The sequence below is a fragment of the Oncorhynchus masou genome, chromosome 12 (genome assembly GCF_036934945.1).
Source record: "Oncorhynchus masou masou isolate Uvic2021 chromosome 12, UVic_Omas_1.1, whole genome shotgun sequence".
Taxonomy (NCBI): domain Eukaryota; kingdom Metazoa; phylum Chordata; class Actinopteri; order Salmoniformes; family Salmonidae; genus Oncorhynchus; species Oncorhynchus masou.
The window spans coordinates 26011703-26026319 of NC_088223.1; the positions used below are offsets into that span (position 1 = coordinate 26011703).

The 14617-nt window shown below is 47.2% G+C and overlaps 1 protein-coding gene across 1 annotated transcript in view; it reads left to right on the forward strand.

Moving 5' to 3' along the window:
- The window catches only part of LOC135549768 (thrombospondin type-1 domain-containing protein 7A-like), a 183629-nt gene that overhangs the window by 64768 nt on the left and 104244 nt on the right, over positions 1-14617 (forward strand). The window contains exons 2-3 of the mRNA XM_064980044.1: positions 2959-4006; positions 6174-6422. Of these exons, the coding sequence (XP_064836116.1) occupies positions 2959-4006; positions 6174-6422 (1297 nt within the window). The remainder of the gene's footprint in view (positions 1-2958; positions 4007-6173; positions 6423-14617) is intronic.

Here is a 14617-nt window from a genome sequence, read left to right on the forward strand (position 1 = left end):
ATTACCATGAACACCTGCAGAGAGGGGAGCCTTTCAATCCGAAACCTCACCCAGACACACACACACACACACACACACCCTTCCCCTGGGAGGGCTAACATGTCACAGCTGTAACATGTTATTGTTTAGAGAATAGAGTGCTGGGAATGTTTAACCCCCCGAGCTAATCAAATGCCTCTTGTCCTTTCTCTCAATTATGAAAATCAATTTCTTTATGGAAACGTTGGTCAATCGTGCTTTTCCCTCACTTGCTAGCAAGGAGTATACTAGATTGGCAGTCACAAAAGTTGTATGTGTGTGTGTGTGTGTGTGTGTGTGTGTGTGTGTGTGTGTGTGTGTGTGTGTGTGTGTGTGTGTGTGTGTGTGTATGTGTGTGTGTGTGTGTGTGTGTGTGTGTGTGTGTGTGAGAGAGAGAGGGCGGCAGGGCTATCTCTAGTGTTGGAGGCAGATTCTCGCGAGGTGTTATTGAGCTGTATTGACCGGGCCTCTCTCTCTCTGCTGCTGAGGGCTAATTCAGCTCTGTTCCTTCTGCTGACATTTTCATCACCACGGCTCTGCTTTATGGAGTCAAGACATAAAACACTGCTTAAAACAGCCCCTGTCCTCTGTTCTCGGACCGCTCTCCTTTCCTCTCCTTTCCTCTCCTTTCCTCTGCTTTCCTTTCCTCTCCTCTCCTCTCCTCTCCTCTCCTTTCCTCTCCTCTCCTCTCCTCTCCTCTCCTCTCCTCTCCTCTCCTTTCCTCTCCTTTCCTCTGCTTTCCTCTCCTCTCCTCTCCTCTCCTCTCCTTTCCTCTCCTCTCCTCTCCTCTCCTCTCCTCTCCTCTCCTCTCCTCTCCTCTCCTCTCTCCTCTCCCTCTCCTTTCCTCTCCTCTCCTCTCCTCTCTCCTCCCTCCCTCTCCCTCTCCTCTCCTTTCCTCTCTCTCCTCCTCTCCTCTCTCCTCTCCTCTCCTCTCCTCTCCTCTCCTCTCCTCTCCTCTCATCTCCTCTCCTCTCATCTCCTCTCCTCTCCTCTCCTCTCATCTCCTCTCCTCTCCTCTCCTCTCCTCTCCTCTCCTGTCCTGTCTCCAGTAGCTATCCCCACAGCCCCGCTGTCAGGCAGATAAAGTGGCCTACATTGGAATTGTGTTATATAGTCTTCCCTGGTAAGAAACATTCTTGTAGCATTGTGTGAGAACGGATGCTTGGTTGAGTCTGATTTTCACAAGACCAGTCAAGAGGATTGTGCAGCCAGTGAAGCTTTTAATTCATGGAGAGTTCCCCTGTGCTGAACCTTAGTCCATCATATGCAGACATAAACAAATATGGAAAATGTATGAATATCTTGAGGGAAATTATTGTTCATGTCACCTGGAAGTTAAATGACAAAACTAGGTTGACTTTCCCTTGCCTGGCCCCAGGTCTGTTGTGCCTACTCCTCTGTCTGTTGTTATGCCTTGTTACACAGCAATAACTGATCTGGGACGAGGATACAGGAACCCCCAGGCTGTGTCCTTTTTCCGGCAGCCGGCACTCCTCTCCTCCCTGAATCTGGTTAAATAGCTCACTGGGACACCAGAGAGATGGGGGAGAGACAGAGGGAGAGACGGGGTTGGATGGGAGAGTCCGTGGTAGTTTGTTTAGCTAGGAGGAGGATTCCTCTGACCTCTGACCCACTTCTGTGATGCAGATTCATCTGAGCAGCTCGTCCTCTCACATAGTAAGCTACGTAGGTTTTCCCTCTCCTCCCTCAGCTCACAGAGAGAGGCAGGCGGCCCAGGCCAGCAGTAGCACTACAAGCTGCTCAATCCAACAACATAAAACAGGCAGAGCTCAATCCAGCAAAGGGCCCTCTGCACAGCTATTCCTCACTGATAGAATAGCAGGGCTGTCCTTCAGCACCACTAGATGGCCCACATTGCAGCGATCCCTATCCAGCCAGAGATTGGCGGAGCTATCCTTTCAGCACCACAAACACAAGCACATCAGCACTGTTGTTGTCATGGGCTGGTTGTACCCTTATTAGAAGTCCTGTTTATCCTTCATGCAGAATTGATTGACTGATTGATGGACTGCTTATGCTAGAGTATGCCAGGGTAGGTAATTCCTCGCTGATCACCCTCCTCACTGTGCCTTAATCTTAATCATTTCCTGGGAATATTGATTATGTCAGTAATTCTGCCCTGCTTCTGGACTGTGGGCTCTGTGAACTCTGGGCTCTGGGCTTTGGGCTCTGTGGGCTCTGTGGGCTCTGGGCTCTGTAGGCTCTGCGCTCTAGGCTCTGTGGACTCTGGTGTCTGTGGGCTCTGGGCTCTTTGTCTGCCTGTCCTGTACTTACTTGGTGTTTTATGTTCCGAGGGTATGTTTACCTCTAGACTTTTAATTGCATTCCCATAAATCCTAGAGGAAGGACGTGCAATCAGAAAATTGCACTTGGCATAGTGATTTATGCGGCTTGATTTGTGTTTGTTTGTGTGAATGTGTGTGTGGGGGGGATTTAGGACTTGAGCGAAGGCGTTATTTAACAGGAAGTACTTATTCCTCCTCACGAGCCACTTTGGTTGTTTGTGTTGGATGTGTAAATACATTACAGTTGTGTTGTCCTGAGAAGCACTTCAGAAACTGACTGATAGTCCTCTGGTATAGAAGCTCTAGAGAGCTTGGTCTTCTGGGATTTAAGGGGCTTTGATTCATAGGAAAGTCATATGAAGAGATGATTGCTATTCCTTATAAACTGCCCTCCAACTTTTTATCAAAATCAATGTCAAGTCTTGAACGGTAACATTTCAATGAAGTTTTACACAGATGGATGTGTCATTTTGTAGCTATTAAGAACTGTACAGTAAAGTTCTAATCTGACAGATAGGAGCTGAGTTTCTTCTACATTATGCTTTCCATTTGGATAATATTATGAATAACTGCTCTGATAGTTAATCCTTCAGTTTGAACTCCCTGTGACCTCTGTGGTTCTCTGTTTCCTCAGGTCCATGGGGCCGGTGTATGGGTAGCGATTGTGGCCCAGGGGGCAGCCAGAGCCGGGCAGTGTGGTGCGCCCACTCTGAAGGCTGGACCACCCTTCACACCAACTGTGACCAGGCAGAGCGCCCGGAGAACCAGCAGAGCTGCTTCCACGTGTGTGACTGGCACAAAGACCTGTATGACTGGCAGCTGGGTGCCTGGAACCAGTGTGTGCCCGTGTCCATGCGAAGCACTGGGGCGCTCCAGCGGCCAGTCGTATGTACCCGTGGCGAGGAGGGCATCCAGACACGCGAGGTGGGCTGCGTCCAGAAAGCAGATGGCGTGCCTGCGGAGGATGCAGCGATTTGTGAATATTTTGAGCCCAAGCCCAGGCTGGAGCAGGCCTGTCTGATCCCGTGCCCGCGGGACTGTGTGGTCTCCCAGTTCACCCCATGGACTTCCTGTTCGAAAACGTGCGGCATGGGTCTTCAGAATCGTGTCCGTGTTGTCCTGGCGCCGCCTCTGTTCGGGGGCTCGGCCTGCCCTAACCTGACAGAGTTCCAGACATGTCAGCCAGGTCCCTGCGTGGGCCCAGAGAGCCTCTATAGTCTGAGGGTGGGGTCCTGGGGTCCCTGCTCTGTACCCCTCCCTCGCACGGCCAGGCAGGCTCCCACCTTTACTCACGGTAAAGATGTGACTCTCCCTCGCCGGCTTCGCAAGGGCAGAGAGGGTAAAGAGGGTAAAGAGGGCAGCGAGGTGCCCACTCCACGCCAGCCTCGACTGAGCAAAGAAGAAAGGATGAAAAGAAAGGAGGAAAGAAAGGAGGGGAGAAAAGGAAGACAGGCAGCCAAAGAAGGACGCAGGAAGAACAAGGAAAGAGTCAAGGAGAGGGTGAGGGAGCGAGTGAGGGCGAAGGGGAGGGTGAAAGACCCAGAGACCAAAGAGCTGATAAAAAATAAGAGGAACAGGAACAGACAGAACCGACAGGGAGGGAAGTTCTGGGACCTGCAGGTTGGATACCAGACCCGGGAGGTGACCTGTGTTCACAGGAGCGGAAACACTGACGCACTAAGGTCAGTCTCACTTATAGTTTATAGTCTTACTGTATGCATCACAGCTACCTCATGATGACTGTCCCATCCATTTCTCACCAGTGTCTCTGATATAATGTTCTATGTTCCATTGTTTCCCCATTACATAGAGGTGATGTAGGGATGCATCTCTATGTGTGCTATAGAAAGACATTATTACTGGCAGCACACGATTCACAGTCAGCTCTGAAAGAATTACAAGAGCCTAAAGTGTTCTGTGTTCTGCAGTACTAAGGGTCACACACCATGAAGTCATCATCACCCACATGGCTTTGTTAATGTATAAGAGAGAGAGAGATTGGAATCTATGCCTTCTGGAATAGATATGGCAATAGTGTTTTGTCATAGAATATTACATACGGTTTTGGTTTTAGTAGGTCTTCTTCTTGTTCTTCGTACCTCATGTATTCTCTCATTAGTTTATTCATAGTACCCTCAAATAATTTCTTTATGCTGGAACCACTTTAAAGTATTGGCAAAAATGCTGCCTTTGGAGTTTTTTTTTGTAGCTCACATTAATCCACAATAGTCCTGTAGTTTATTAATATTCATCTAATGGCTTGTTTACTTTGCGTTTCAAATATTTTTGGCTCGTTTTTTGCAACCTCTTTTCCTAAAAATCTCAGAAAGTAGAGCTGTGTTTTTTTGTTTTTCTCTGAAGTGAGGGTTCAGTCAATGGAGTCTGCATTGTTTCTGTTTTGTATCGTATTTTCATTGACATTTATTCTTTGTTTAACCAAAGAACTTGTCATCTTTCAAAGAAGCAATTGGAGTTTTCTACAGCGTGAAGTTAGTTTCAAAGCGCCAGATTTACCATAACCTCCAAGTGAAAGCATTGTGATATTCAGCGATTAATATATAGTAAGTGCTAATAAAGAGAGACGAGGATAAACAGCGTTCTTGTTTTTGCACCTCAAGATAGCGTAATATTCCAAGAAAACCAATATTTATTCAGTGAGATAAACTATGAGAGTTGAATCGATGATGAGTCAAGGTGTCATGGCTTCCTTCCATTCTGCTGTACCCAACCGTGTCCCTGGGTTCCAACAGACGATGAGAGGCCTCAACCATAACATCTATGAAATGGTCAGAGGATCAAACCACTGTCCCCCTTCCGTTAACCATCATCCTGCGTAACGTCCATTTCTATGGGCGGCCATCTAACTACATCAACATACTGTAGCATGGTCTTTCATTCATATTACAGAGTTAGCTGGGTGGTGGTGGTCAAGACGTGTTTTATTTAATGGTCTCCATTCCACTCTATTCATGTGCACATGCTTTCGAAAAGGCATTGTTCCTCTTTGCTGAGATGTGAAATGCATGTACGTCCCCATTCTGTCTCTGAGGTAACGGGGTGGCTGTTATGGTGACCACTTAACACCGAATAGATCTATCCCACTTTCTTAAAGGGATATGAATCCTTTAGCGCATCTTGAAAGAAAAGGAAAATGGGCATCCATAGGGAGATGGTCAGAGAAAATCAGAAATGATTGAAATGATGGGATAACAACTTGTATTATATTCCCGTATCTTTAAGTAGAATATATATTATATCTCTATGATCGAGGTCTATCCTAGGATTAATGTTGAGACATTTCTCTATAATGAGGAGTAATGTTGAAGTATTTTAGTTTTTTTAGGAGCTACTCATAGCATCTACCAAAGATGTCGAAAATGAAACCCCCAAAGAGGCTTATCTGATCTGATACTGACCATCTACCAACCACATTGTTGGCTAGAGGCCAAGGATCAAGTGTGTTTACTGTTATAGAAGCTCTGAAATATATCTGATGGGAATGTTTTCCATCTCACTTCATTTAACATTGGTTATTATTTATTATGATGTTAATCTGTCTGTAAACTAAGGAAATATATAATTGTATATTTGGGTCCTATTTCAGATTTACATTGCTTTGGGTGAGAGTACCTGCTAAATGACTACAATGCTAAATTAATATGTAGGTTTGCAGAAAAGGTACTTTGCAAATTCAGAATGAGTTCAAGGGGTTTGAAGCTGTGGTGTTCCTGAATTGGATTTTGCAAACAAGTTTGGCCTTATTAGGACACCTTGCCTCATTCCTTTGACCAAACACCTTCACTGATTAATTTGAACCTAATTAATGAACGCCTTGTCTCTTCTCTCCAGCCTGTGTTCTCGGGAGTCCCTACCAGTGACCTACCAGGCCTGCGTCCTGGCCAAGGACTGTGAGGTGAGCGACTGGACCGACTGGTCGCCTTGCTCCAAGGACTGCTACGAGCTCAACGGGCCCACGGGTGAGCGCACACGCACACGCCGGGTACACCAGTTCCCCGTGGGAGAAGGGGAGGAGTGCCCCGAACTGGAGGAGAAGGAACCCTGCACCCCTCAGGGAGAAGGGGTACCCCCCTGTATTGCGTAAGTACTCTATCACCCAACGTTTGAAAAATATGTGTGATTTCAATGTCTTATGTGGATGTCTACGTTTTTGTACGAACAGTATATGAATTGTATAGTTTGTATACTCACATTGGAAAACGTAAAAATGTAGATGGTCAATTGAACTGCACTTCTACTCTGCAGGCTGGCTGACAATTACAGTTACTCACGTTCTAAAGTGTACTATGGGTAAGCTGCCTGTCTGCATCCCTAAATAGCTTTGCTGACAAAAAAAGAAACACTTAATGCATCAGACACTCAGCCAGACAGGCCTGGTCTGTCTCTAACACTAAATGCATATGTGCATATAGGAAATGGTTTGTTTCTGTCTGTTAAGTGATTAAGGCCATGCGGCCGGGACATTGGCTGGTTGCTGTAATGACTGTGTAGCTAACCATCTAACACAACAGTAGTAGTAGGACTAAGAGCACTGGGGAGTGATCAGTAGGGGGAGGAGCCATAATAACAACCCCACTACTATTGGTCTGTGGGTTGTTTGGTGTCTGCTGGCTTATTATCCACAGCCTGAGTGGTGTCATTAATCTGATGAATGTTATTTATTTAATCCACTAACTATGTTTAATCGTGACCCAATTAAATGAATAATGTACTCATTAGATATTTGGGGCAACACGGGAAGAGGTTGTTTAAAGAGTTACCATCTCCCGAATTAAGCTCTGTAAGGTATACAGTGGGGAGAACAAGTATTTGATACACTGCCGATTTTGCAGGTTTTCCTACTCTACAAAGTATGTAGAGGTATGTAATTTTTATCATAGGTACACTTCAACTGTAAGAAAAATCCAGAAAATCACATTGTATGATTTTTAAGTAATTAATTTGCATTTTATTGCATGACATAAGTATTTGATACATCAGAAAAGCAGAACTTAATATTTGGTACAGAAACCTTTGTTAGCAATTACAGAGATCATATGTTTCCTGTAGTTCTTGACCAGGTTTGCACACACTGCAGCAGGGATTTTGGCCCACTCCTCCATACAGACCTTCTCCAGTTCCTTCAGGTTTTGGGGCTGTCACTTGTCAATACGGACTTTCAGCTCACTCCAAAGATTTTCTATTGGGTTCAGGTCTGGAGACTGGCTAGACCACTCCAGGACCTTGAGATGCTTCTTACGGAGCCACTCCTTAGTTGCCCTGGCTGTGTGTTTCGGGTCGTTGTCATGCTGGAAGACCCAGCCACGACCCATCTTCAAAGCTCTTACTGAGGGAAGGAGGTTGTTGGCCAAGATCTTGCGATACATGGCCCCATCCATCCTCCCCTCAATACGGTGCAGTCGTCCTGTCCCCTTTGCAGAAAAGCATCCCCAAAGAATGATGTTTCCACCTCCATGCTTCACGGTTGGGATGGTGCTCTTGGGGTTCTTCCTCCAAACACTGCGAGTGGAGTTTAGACCAAAAAGCTCTATTTTTGTCTCATCAGACCACATTACCTTCTCCCATTCCTCCTCTGGATCATCCAGATGGTCATTGGCAAACTTCAGACGGGCCTGGACATGCGCTGGCTTGAACAGGGGGACCTTGCGTGCACTGCAGGAGTTTAATCCATGACGGCGTAGTGTGTTACTAATGGTTTTCTTTGAGACTGTGGTCCCAGCTTTCTTCAGGTAATTGACCAGGTCCTGCCGTGTAGTTCTGGGCTGATCCCTCACCTTCCTCATGATCATTGATGCCCCACGAGATGAGATCTTGCATGGAGCCCCAGACCGAGGGTGATTGACCGTCATCTTGAACTTCTTCCATTTTCTAATAAATGTTGTTGCTTTCTCACCAAGCTGCTTGCCTATTGTCCTGTAGCCCATCCCAGCCTTGTGCAGGTCTACAATTTTATCCCCGATGTCCTTACACAGCTCTCTGGTCTTGGGCATTGTGGAGAGGTTGGAGTCTGTTTGATTGAGTGTGTGGACAGGTGTCTTTTATACAGGTAACGAGTTCAAACAGGTGCAGTTATTACATGTAATGAGTGGAGAACAGGAGGGCTTCTTAAAGAAAAACTAACAGGTCTGTGAGAGCCGGAATTCTTACTGGTTGGTAGGTGATCAAATACTTATGTCATGCAATAAAATGCAAATGAACTACTTAAAAATCATACAATGTGATTTTCTGGATTTTTGTTTTAGATTCCGTCTCTCACAGTTGAAGTGTACCTATGATAAAAATTACAGACCTCTACATGCTTTGTAAGTAGGAAAACCTGCAAAATCGGCAGTGTATCAAATACTTTTTCTCTTCACTGTATATCTATTACATCGATAAACAGTCATCTTATTAATCATTACCTCTTATCATATCATCATCATTCTGAACAGTCGTAACCTCATGCATCTGCAAAAAACCCAGCCGTACTCATGATTCAGTACTACACAAATGGTTTTCATTATTTATTTACTAGCTAACTAAATAATAACAGGAGAACATACACACTTAATACATGAGACAAAGATCCCTAGCGGAATTTTACAATATGGATTTTACACAACGACATAGAGGGAGAGAGAAAAATACACTTATCGTCAACTAATTTCAGAACTATTCTCACGTGAATCATATAGTTTGCACACGAACCGCCGACTGTTTGGAATAAGAATGTATTTACGTGTTCGTGCCTCTGTTCGTCGTGTAGTCCTGAACAGAACTACAGATTTCACTCTGTGCCATTCACTCCCGAAGCTGCTAATTTGAAGATAAGCTAGCTGTGCTGATGGTTCCAGTGGGGTGATGAGAATAGTGTACTACGGTGATTTGACAAGAGTAGTATGTTGGATTGAAGAGTTTGAGATATTTGACTCAGAAACTTGACAGATAAAAGGGAAAAACTTTCAAAGTTACAGTGTTTCATCCATACAGTTTTAAATGACATCACAAAATGAAAATAATTATTACATTCATTTTCCATAGCTCCCCACTGACCATTCCCCACATTCTTATGTTAGAAATATTGATCCATTATCCACTTTTGACCATCTTAGCGTTTAAGATGCAAAACTGTCTGTGAAACAAAGCCATTCCTTTGGTTAATACTAAAGGGGGAGAAAGAGCCCCACTTCTCCTGTAATTTCCAACAGGGTGTGAAGTGTCAAACCGGCCCAGTTACCTCGTCTGTGGGTGAGAGAAGGTCTGTTTTTTATTTATTTGACCTGTATTTAACTAGGCAAGTCAGTTAAGAACAAATGTTTATTTACAATGACTGCCTACCCCGGCCAAACCCTAACCCAGACAACACTGGGCCAATTGTGTGCCACCCTACGGGAGTCCCAATCACGGCCGGTTGTGAAACAGCCTGGAATCGAACCAGGGTCTGTAGTGACAGTCACGGCAGTGGGTACAAACCACAGCCCGAAGGGGGAGAACAGAGGGGGGAGGGAGAGGCTCATTGTGTGGGTCGGCGGTGTGGTGTGATGAGAGGGTGGGGGGACAATGTGGTGCTGATGAGAGGGTGGGGTCGACAGTTTGAGGGGGCATGTGGAAAGAGATGGAGAGAGATTGGAGAAATGGGAAAGAGGGAAATGGGGATGTGATTGTAGTGTGTTAGTAGTAGTGTGTTAGTTGATGCAGTGATGGGGGCATATTTTTATATTTATTTATTTATTTCACCTTTATTTAACCAGGTAGGCAAGTTGAGAAAAAGTTCTCATTTACAATTGCGACCTGGCCAAGATAAAGCAAAGCAGTTCGACACATACAACAACACAGAGTTACACATGGAGTAAAACAAACATACAGTCAATAATACAGTACAAAAATAAGTCTATATACAATGTGAGCAAATGAGATAAGGGAGGTAAAGGCAAAAAAGGGCCCTGGTGGCAAAGCAAATTTAATATAGCAAGTAAAAGGTCCGGACAGCAGACCCTCCGATTTGACACACTGAACTCTATCAGATAAGTAGTTGGTGAACCAGGCGAGGCAATCATTTGGTTTCTCAAATGATTGCCTCGCCTGGTTCACCAACGACTTCTCTGATAGAGTTCAGTGTGTCAAATCGGAGGGTCTGCTGTCTGGACCTCTGGCAGTCTCTATGGGGGTGCCACAGGGTTCAAATCTTGGACCGACTCTCTTCTCTGTATACATCAATGATGTCGCTCTTGCTGCTGATGAGTCTCTGATCCACCTCTACGCAGACGACACCATTCTGTATACTTCTGGCCCTTCTTTGGACACTGTGTTAACAACCCTCCAGGCAAGCTTCAATGCCATACAACTCTCCTTCCGTGGCCTCCAATTGCTCTTAAATACAAGTAAAACTAAATGCATGCTCTTCAACCGATCGCTACCTGCACCTGCCCACCTGTCCAACATCACTACTCTGGACGGCTCTGACTTAGAATACGTGGACAACTACAAATACTTAGGTGTCTGGTTAGACTGTAAACTCTCCTTCCAGACCCACATCAAACATCTCCAATCCAAAGTTAAATCTAGAATTGGCTTCCTATTTCGCAACAAATCATCCTTCACTCATGCTGTCAAACATACCCTTGTAAAACTGACCATCCTACCAATCCTCAACTTCGGCGATGTCATTTACAACATTTACATTTACATTTAAGTCATTTAGCAGACGCTCTTATCCAGAGCGACTTACAAATTGGTGAATTCACCTTCTGACATCCAGTGGAACAGCCACTTTACAATAGTGCATCTAAATCATTAAGGGGGGGGTGGTGAGAAGGATTACTTATCTTATCCTAGGTATTCCTTGAAGAGGTGGGGTTTCAGGTGTCTCCGGAAGGTGGTGATTGACTCCGCTGTCCTGGCGTCGTGAGGGAGTTTGTTCCACCATTGGGGGGCCAGAGCAGCGAACAGTTTTGACTGGGCTGAGCGGGAACTGTACTTCCTCAATGGTAGGGAGGCGAGCAGGCCAGAGGTGGATGAACGCAGTGCCCTTGCTTGGGTGTAGGGCCTGATCAGAGCCTGGAGGTACTGCGGTGCCGTTCCCCTCACAGCTCCGTAGGCAAGCACCATGGTCTTGTAGCGGATGCGAGCTTCAACTGGAAGCCAGTGGAGAGAGCGGAGGAGCGGGGTGACGTGAGAGAACTTGGGAAGGTTGAACACCAGACGGGCTGCGGCGTTCTGGATGAGTTGTAGGGGTTTAATGGCACAGGCAGGGAGCCCAGCCAACAGCGAGTTGCAGTAATCCAGACGGGAGATGACAAGTGCCTGGATTAGGACCTGCGCCGCTTCCTGTGTGAGGCAGGGTCGTACTCTGCGGATGTTGTAGAGCATGAACCTACAGGAACGGGCCACCGCCATGATGTTGGTTGAGAACGACAGGGTGTTGTCCAGGATCACACCAAGGTTCTTAGCGCTCTGGGAGGAGGACACAATGGAGTTGTCAACCGTGATGGCGAGATCATGGAACGGGCAGTCCTTCCCCGGGAGGAAGAGCAGCTCCGTCTTGCCGAGGTTCAGCTTGAGGTGGTGATCCGTCATCCACACTGATATGTCTGCCAGACATGCAGAGATGCGATTCGCCACCTGGTCATCAGAAGGGGAAAGGAGAAGATTAATTGTGTGTCGTCTGCATAGCAATGATAGGAGAGACCATGTGAGGTTATGACAGAGCCAAGTGACTTGGTGTATAGCGAGAATAGGAGAGGGCCTAGAACAGAGCCCTGGGGGACACCAGTGGTGAGAGCGCGTGGCGAGGAGACAGATTCTCGCCACGCCACCTGGTAGGAGCGACCTGTCAGGTAGGACGCAATCCAAGCGTGGGCCGCGCCGGAGATGCCCAACTCGGAGAGGGTGGAGAGGAGGATCTGATGGTTCACAGTATCGAAGGCAGCCGATAGGTCTAGAAGGATGAGAGCAGAGGAGAGAGAGTTAGCTTTAGCAGTGCGGAGCGCCTCCGTGATACAGAGAAGAGCAGTCTCAGTTGAATGACTAGTCTTGAAACCTGACTGATTTGGATCAAGAAGGTCATTCTGAGAGAGATAGTGGGAGAGCTGGCCAAGGACGGCACGTTCAAGAGTTTTGGAGAGAAAAGAAAGAAGGGATACTGGTCTGTAGTTGTTGACATCGGAGGGATCGAGTGTAGGTTTTTTCAGAAGGGGTGCAACTCTCGCTCTCTTGAAGACGGAAGGGACGTAGCCAGCGGTCAGGGATGAGTTGATGAGCGAGGTGAGGTAAGGGAGAAGGTCCCCGGAAATGGTCTGGAGAAGAGAGGAGGGGATAGGGTCAAGCGGGCAGGTAGTTGGGCGGCCGACCGTCACAAGAAGCGAGATTTCATCTGGAGAGAGAGGGGAGAAAGAGGTCAGAGCACAGGGTAGGGCAGTGTGAGCAGAACCAGCGGTGTCGTTTGACTTAGCAAACGAGGATCGGATGTCGTCGACCTTCTTTTCAAAATGGTTGACGAAGTCATCTGCAGAGAGGGAGGAGGGGGGGGGGAGGGGGAGGAGGATTCAGGAGGGAGGAGAAGGTGGCAAAGAGCTTCCTAGGGTTAGAGGCAGATGCTTGGAATTTAGAGTGGTAGAAAGTGGCTTTAGCAGCAGAGACAGAGGAGGAAAATGTAGAAAGGAGGGAGTGAAAGGATGCCAGGTCCGCAGGGAGGCGAGTTTTCCTCCATTTCCGCTCGGCTGCCCGGAGCTCTGTTCTGTGAGCTCGCAATGAGTCATCGAGCCACGGAGCGGGAGGGGAGGACCGAGCCTGCCTGGAGGATAGGGGACATAGAGAGTCAAAGGATGCAGAAAGGGAAGAGAGGAGGGTTGAGGAGGCAGACTCAGGAGAAAGGTTGGAGAAGGTATGAGCAGAGGGACGAGATGATAGGATGGAAGAGGAGAGAGTAGCGGGGGAGAGAGAGCGAAGGTTGGGACGGCGCGATACCATCCGAGTAGGGGCAGTGTGGGAAGTGTTGGATGAGAGCGAGAGGGAAAAGGATACAAGGTAGTGGTCGGAGACTTGGAGGGGAGTTGCAATGAGGTTAGTGGAAGAACAGCATCTAGTAAAGATGAGGTCGAGCGTATTGCCTGCCTTGTGAGTAGGGGGGAAGGTGAGAGGGTGAGGTCAAAAGAGGAGAGGAGTGGAAAGAAGGAGGCAGAGAGGAATGAGTCAAAGGTAGACGTGGGGAGGTTAAAGTCGCCCAGGACTGTGAGAGGTGAGCCGTCCTCAGGAAAGGAGCTTATCAAGGCATCAAGCTCATTGATGAACTCTCCGAGGGAACCTGGAGGGCGATAAATGATAAGGATGTTAAGCTTGAAAGGGCTGGTAACTGTGACAGCATGGAATTCAAAGGAGGCGATAGATAGATGGGTAAGGGGAGAGAGAGAGAATGACCACTTGGGAAAGATGAGGATCCCGGTGCCACCACCCCGCTGACCAGAAGCTCTCGGGGTGTGCGAAAACACGTGGGCGGACGAAGAGAGAGCAGTAGGAGTAGCAGTGTTATCTGTGGTGATCCATGTTTCCGTCAGTGCCAGGAAGTCGAGGGACTGGAGGGAGGCATAGGCTGAGATGAACTCTGCCTTGTTGGCCGCAGATCGGCAGTTCCAGAGGCTACCGGAGACCAGGAACTCCACGTGGGTCGTGCGCGCTGGGACCACCAGATTAGGGTGGCCGCGGCCACGCGGTGTGGAGCGTTTGTATGGTCTGTGCAGAGAGGAGAGAACAGGGATAGATAGACACATAGTTGACAGGGTACAGAAGAGGCTACGCTAATGCAAAGGAGATTGGAATGACAAGTGGACTACACGTCTCGAATGTTCAGAAAGTTAAGCTTACGTAGCAAAAATCTTATAGACTAAAATGATTGAAATGATACAGTACTGCTGGAGTAGGCTAGCTGGTAGTGGCTGCGATGTAGCTAACCTAGAAAATCGCTCTAGGCTAAACAATTGACTTAGATACAAAGACGGCTATGTAGCTAGCTAGCTACGATCAAACAAAACAAACCGTTGTACTGTAATAGTTACTACAGTGCTGCTTTACAAAATAGCCTCCAATACCCTACTCAACAAATTGGACGCAGTCTATCACAGTGCCATCAGTTTTGTCTCCAAGCCCCATATACTACCCACCATTGCGACCTGTACGCTCTCATGGCTGGCCCTGGCTTCATACTCGTCGCCAAACCCACTGGCTCCATGTCATCTACAAGACCCTGCTAGGTAAAGTCCCCCTTATCTCAGCTCGCTGGTCACCATAGCATCACCCACCTG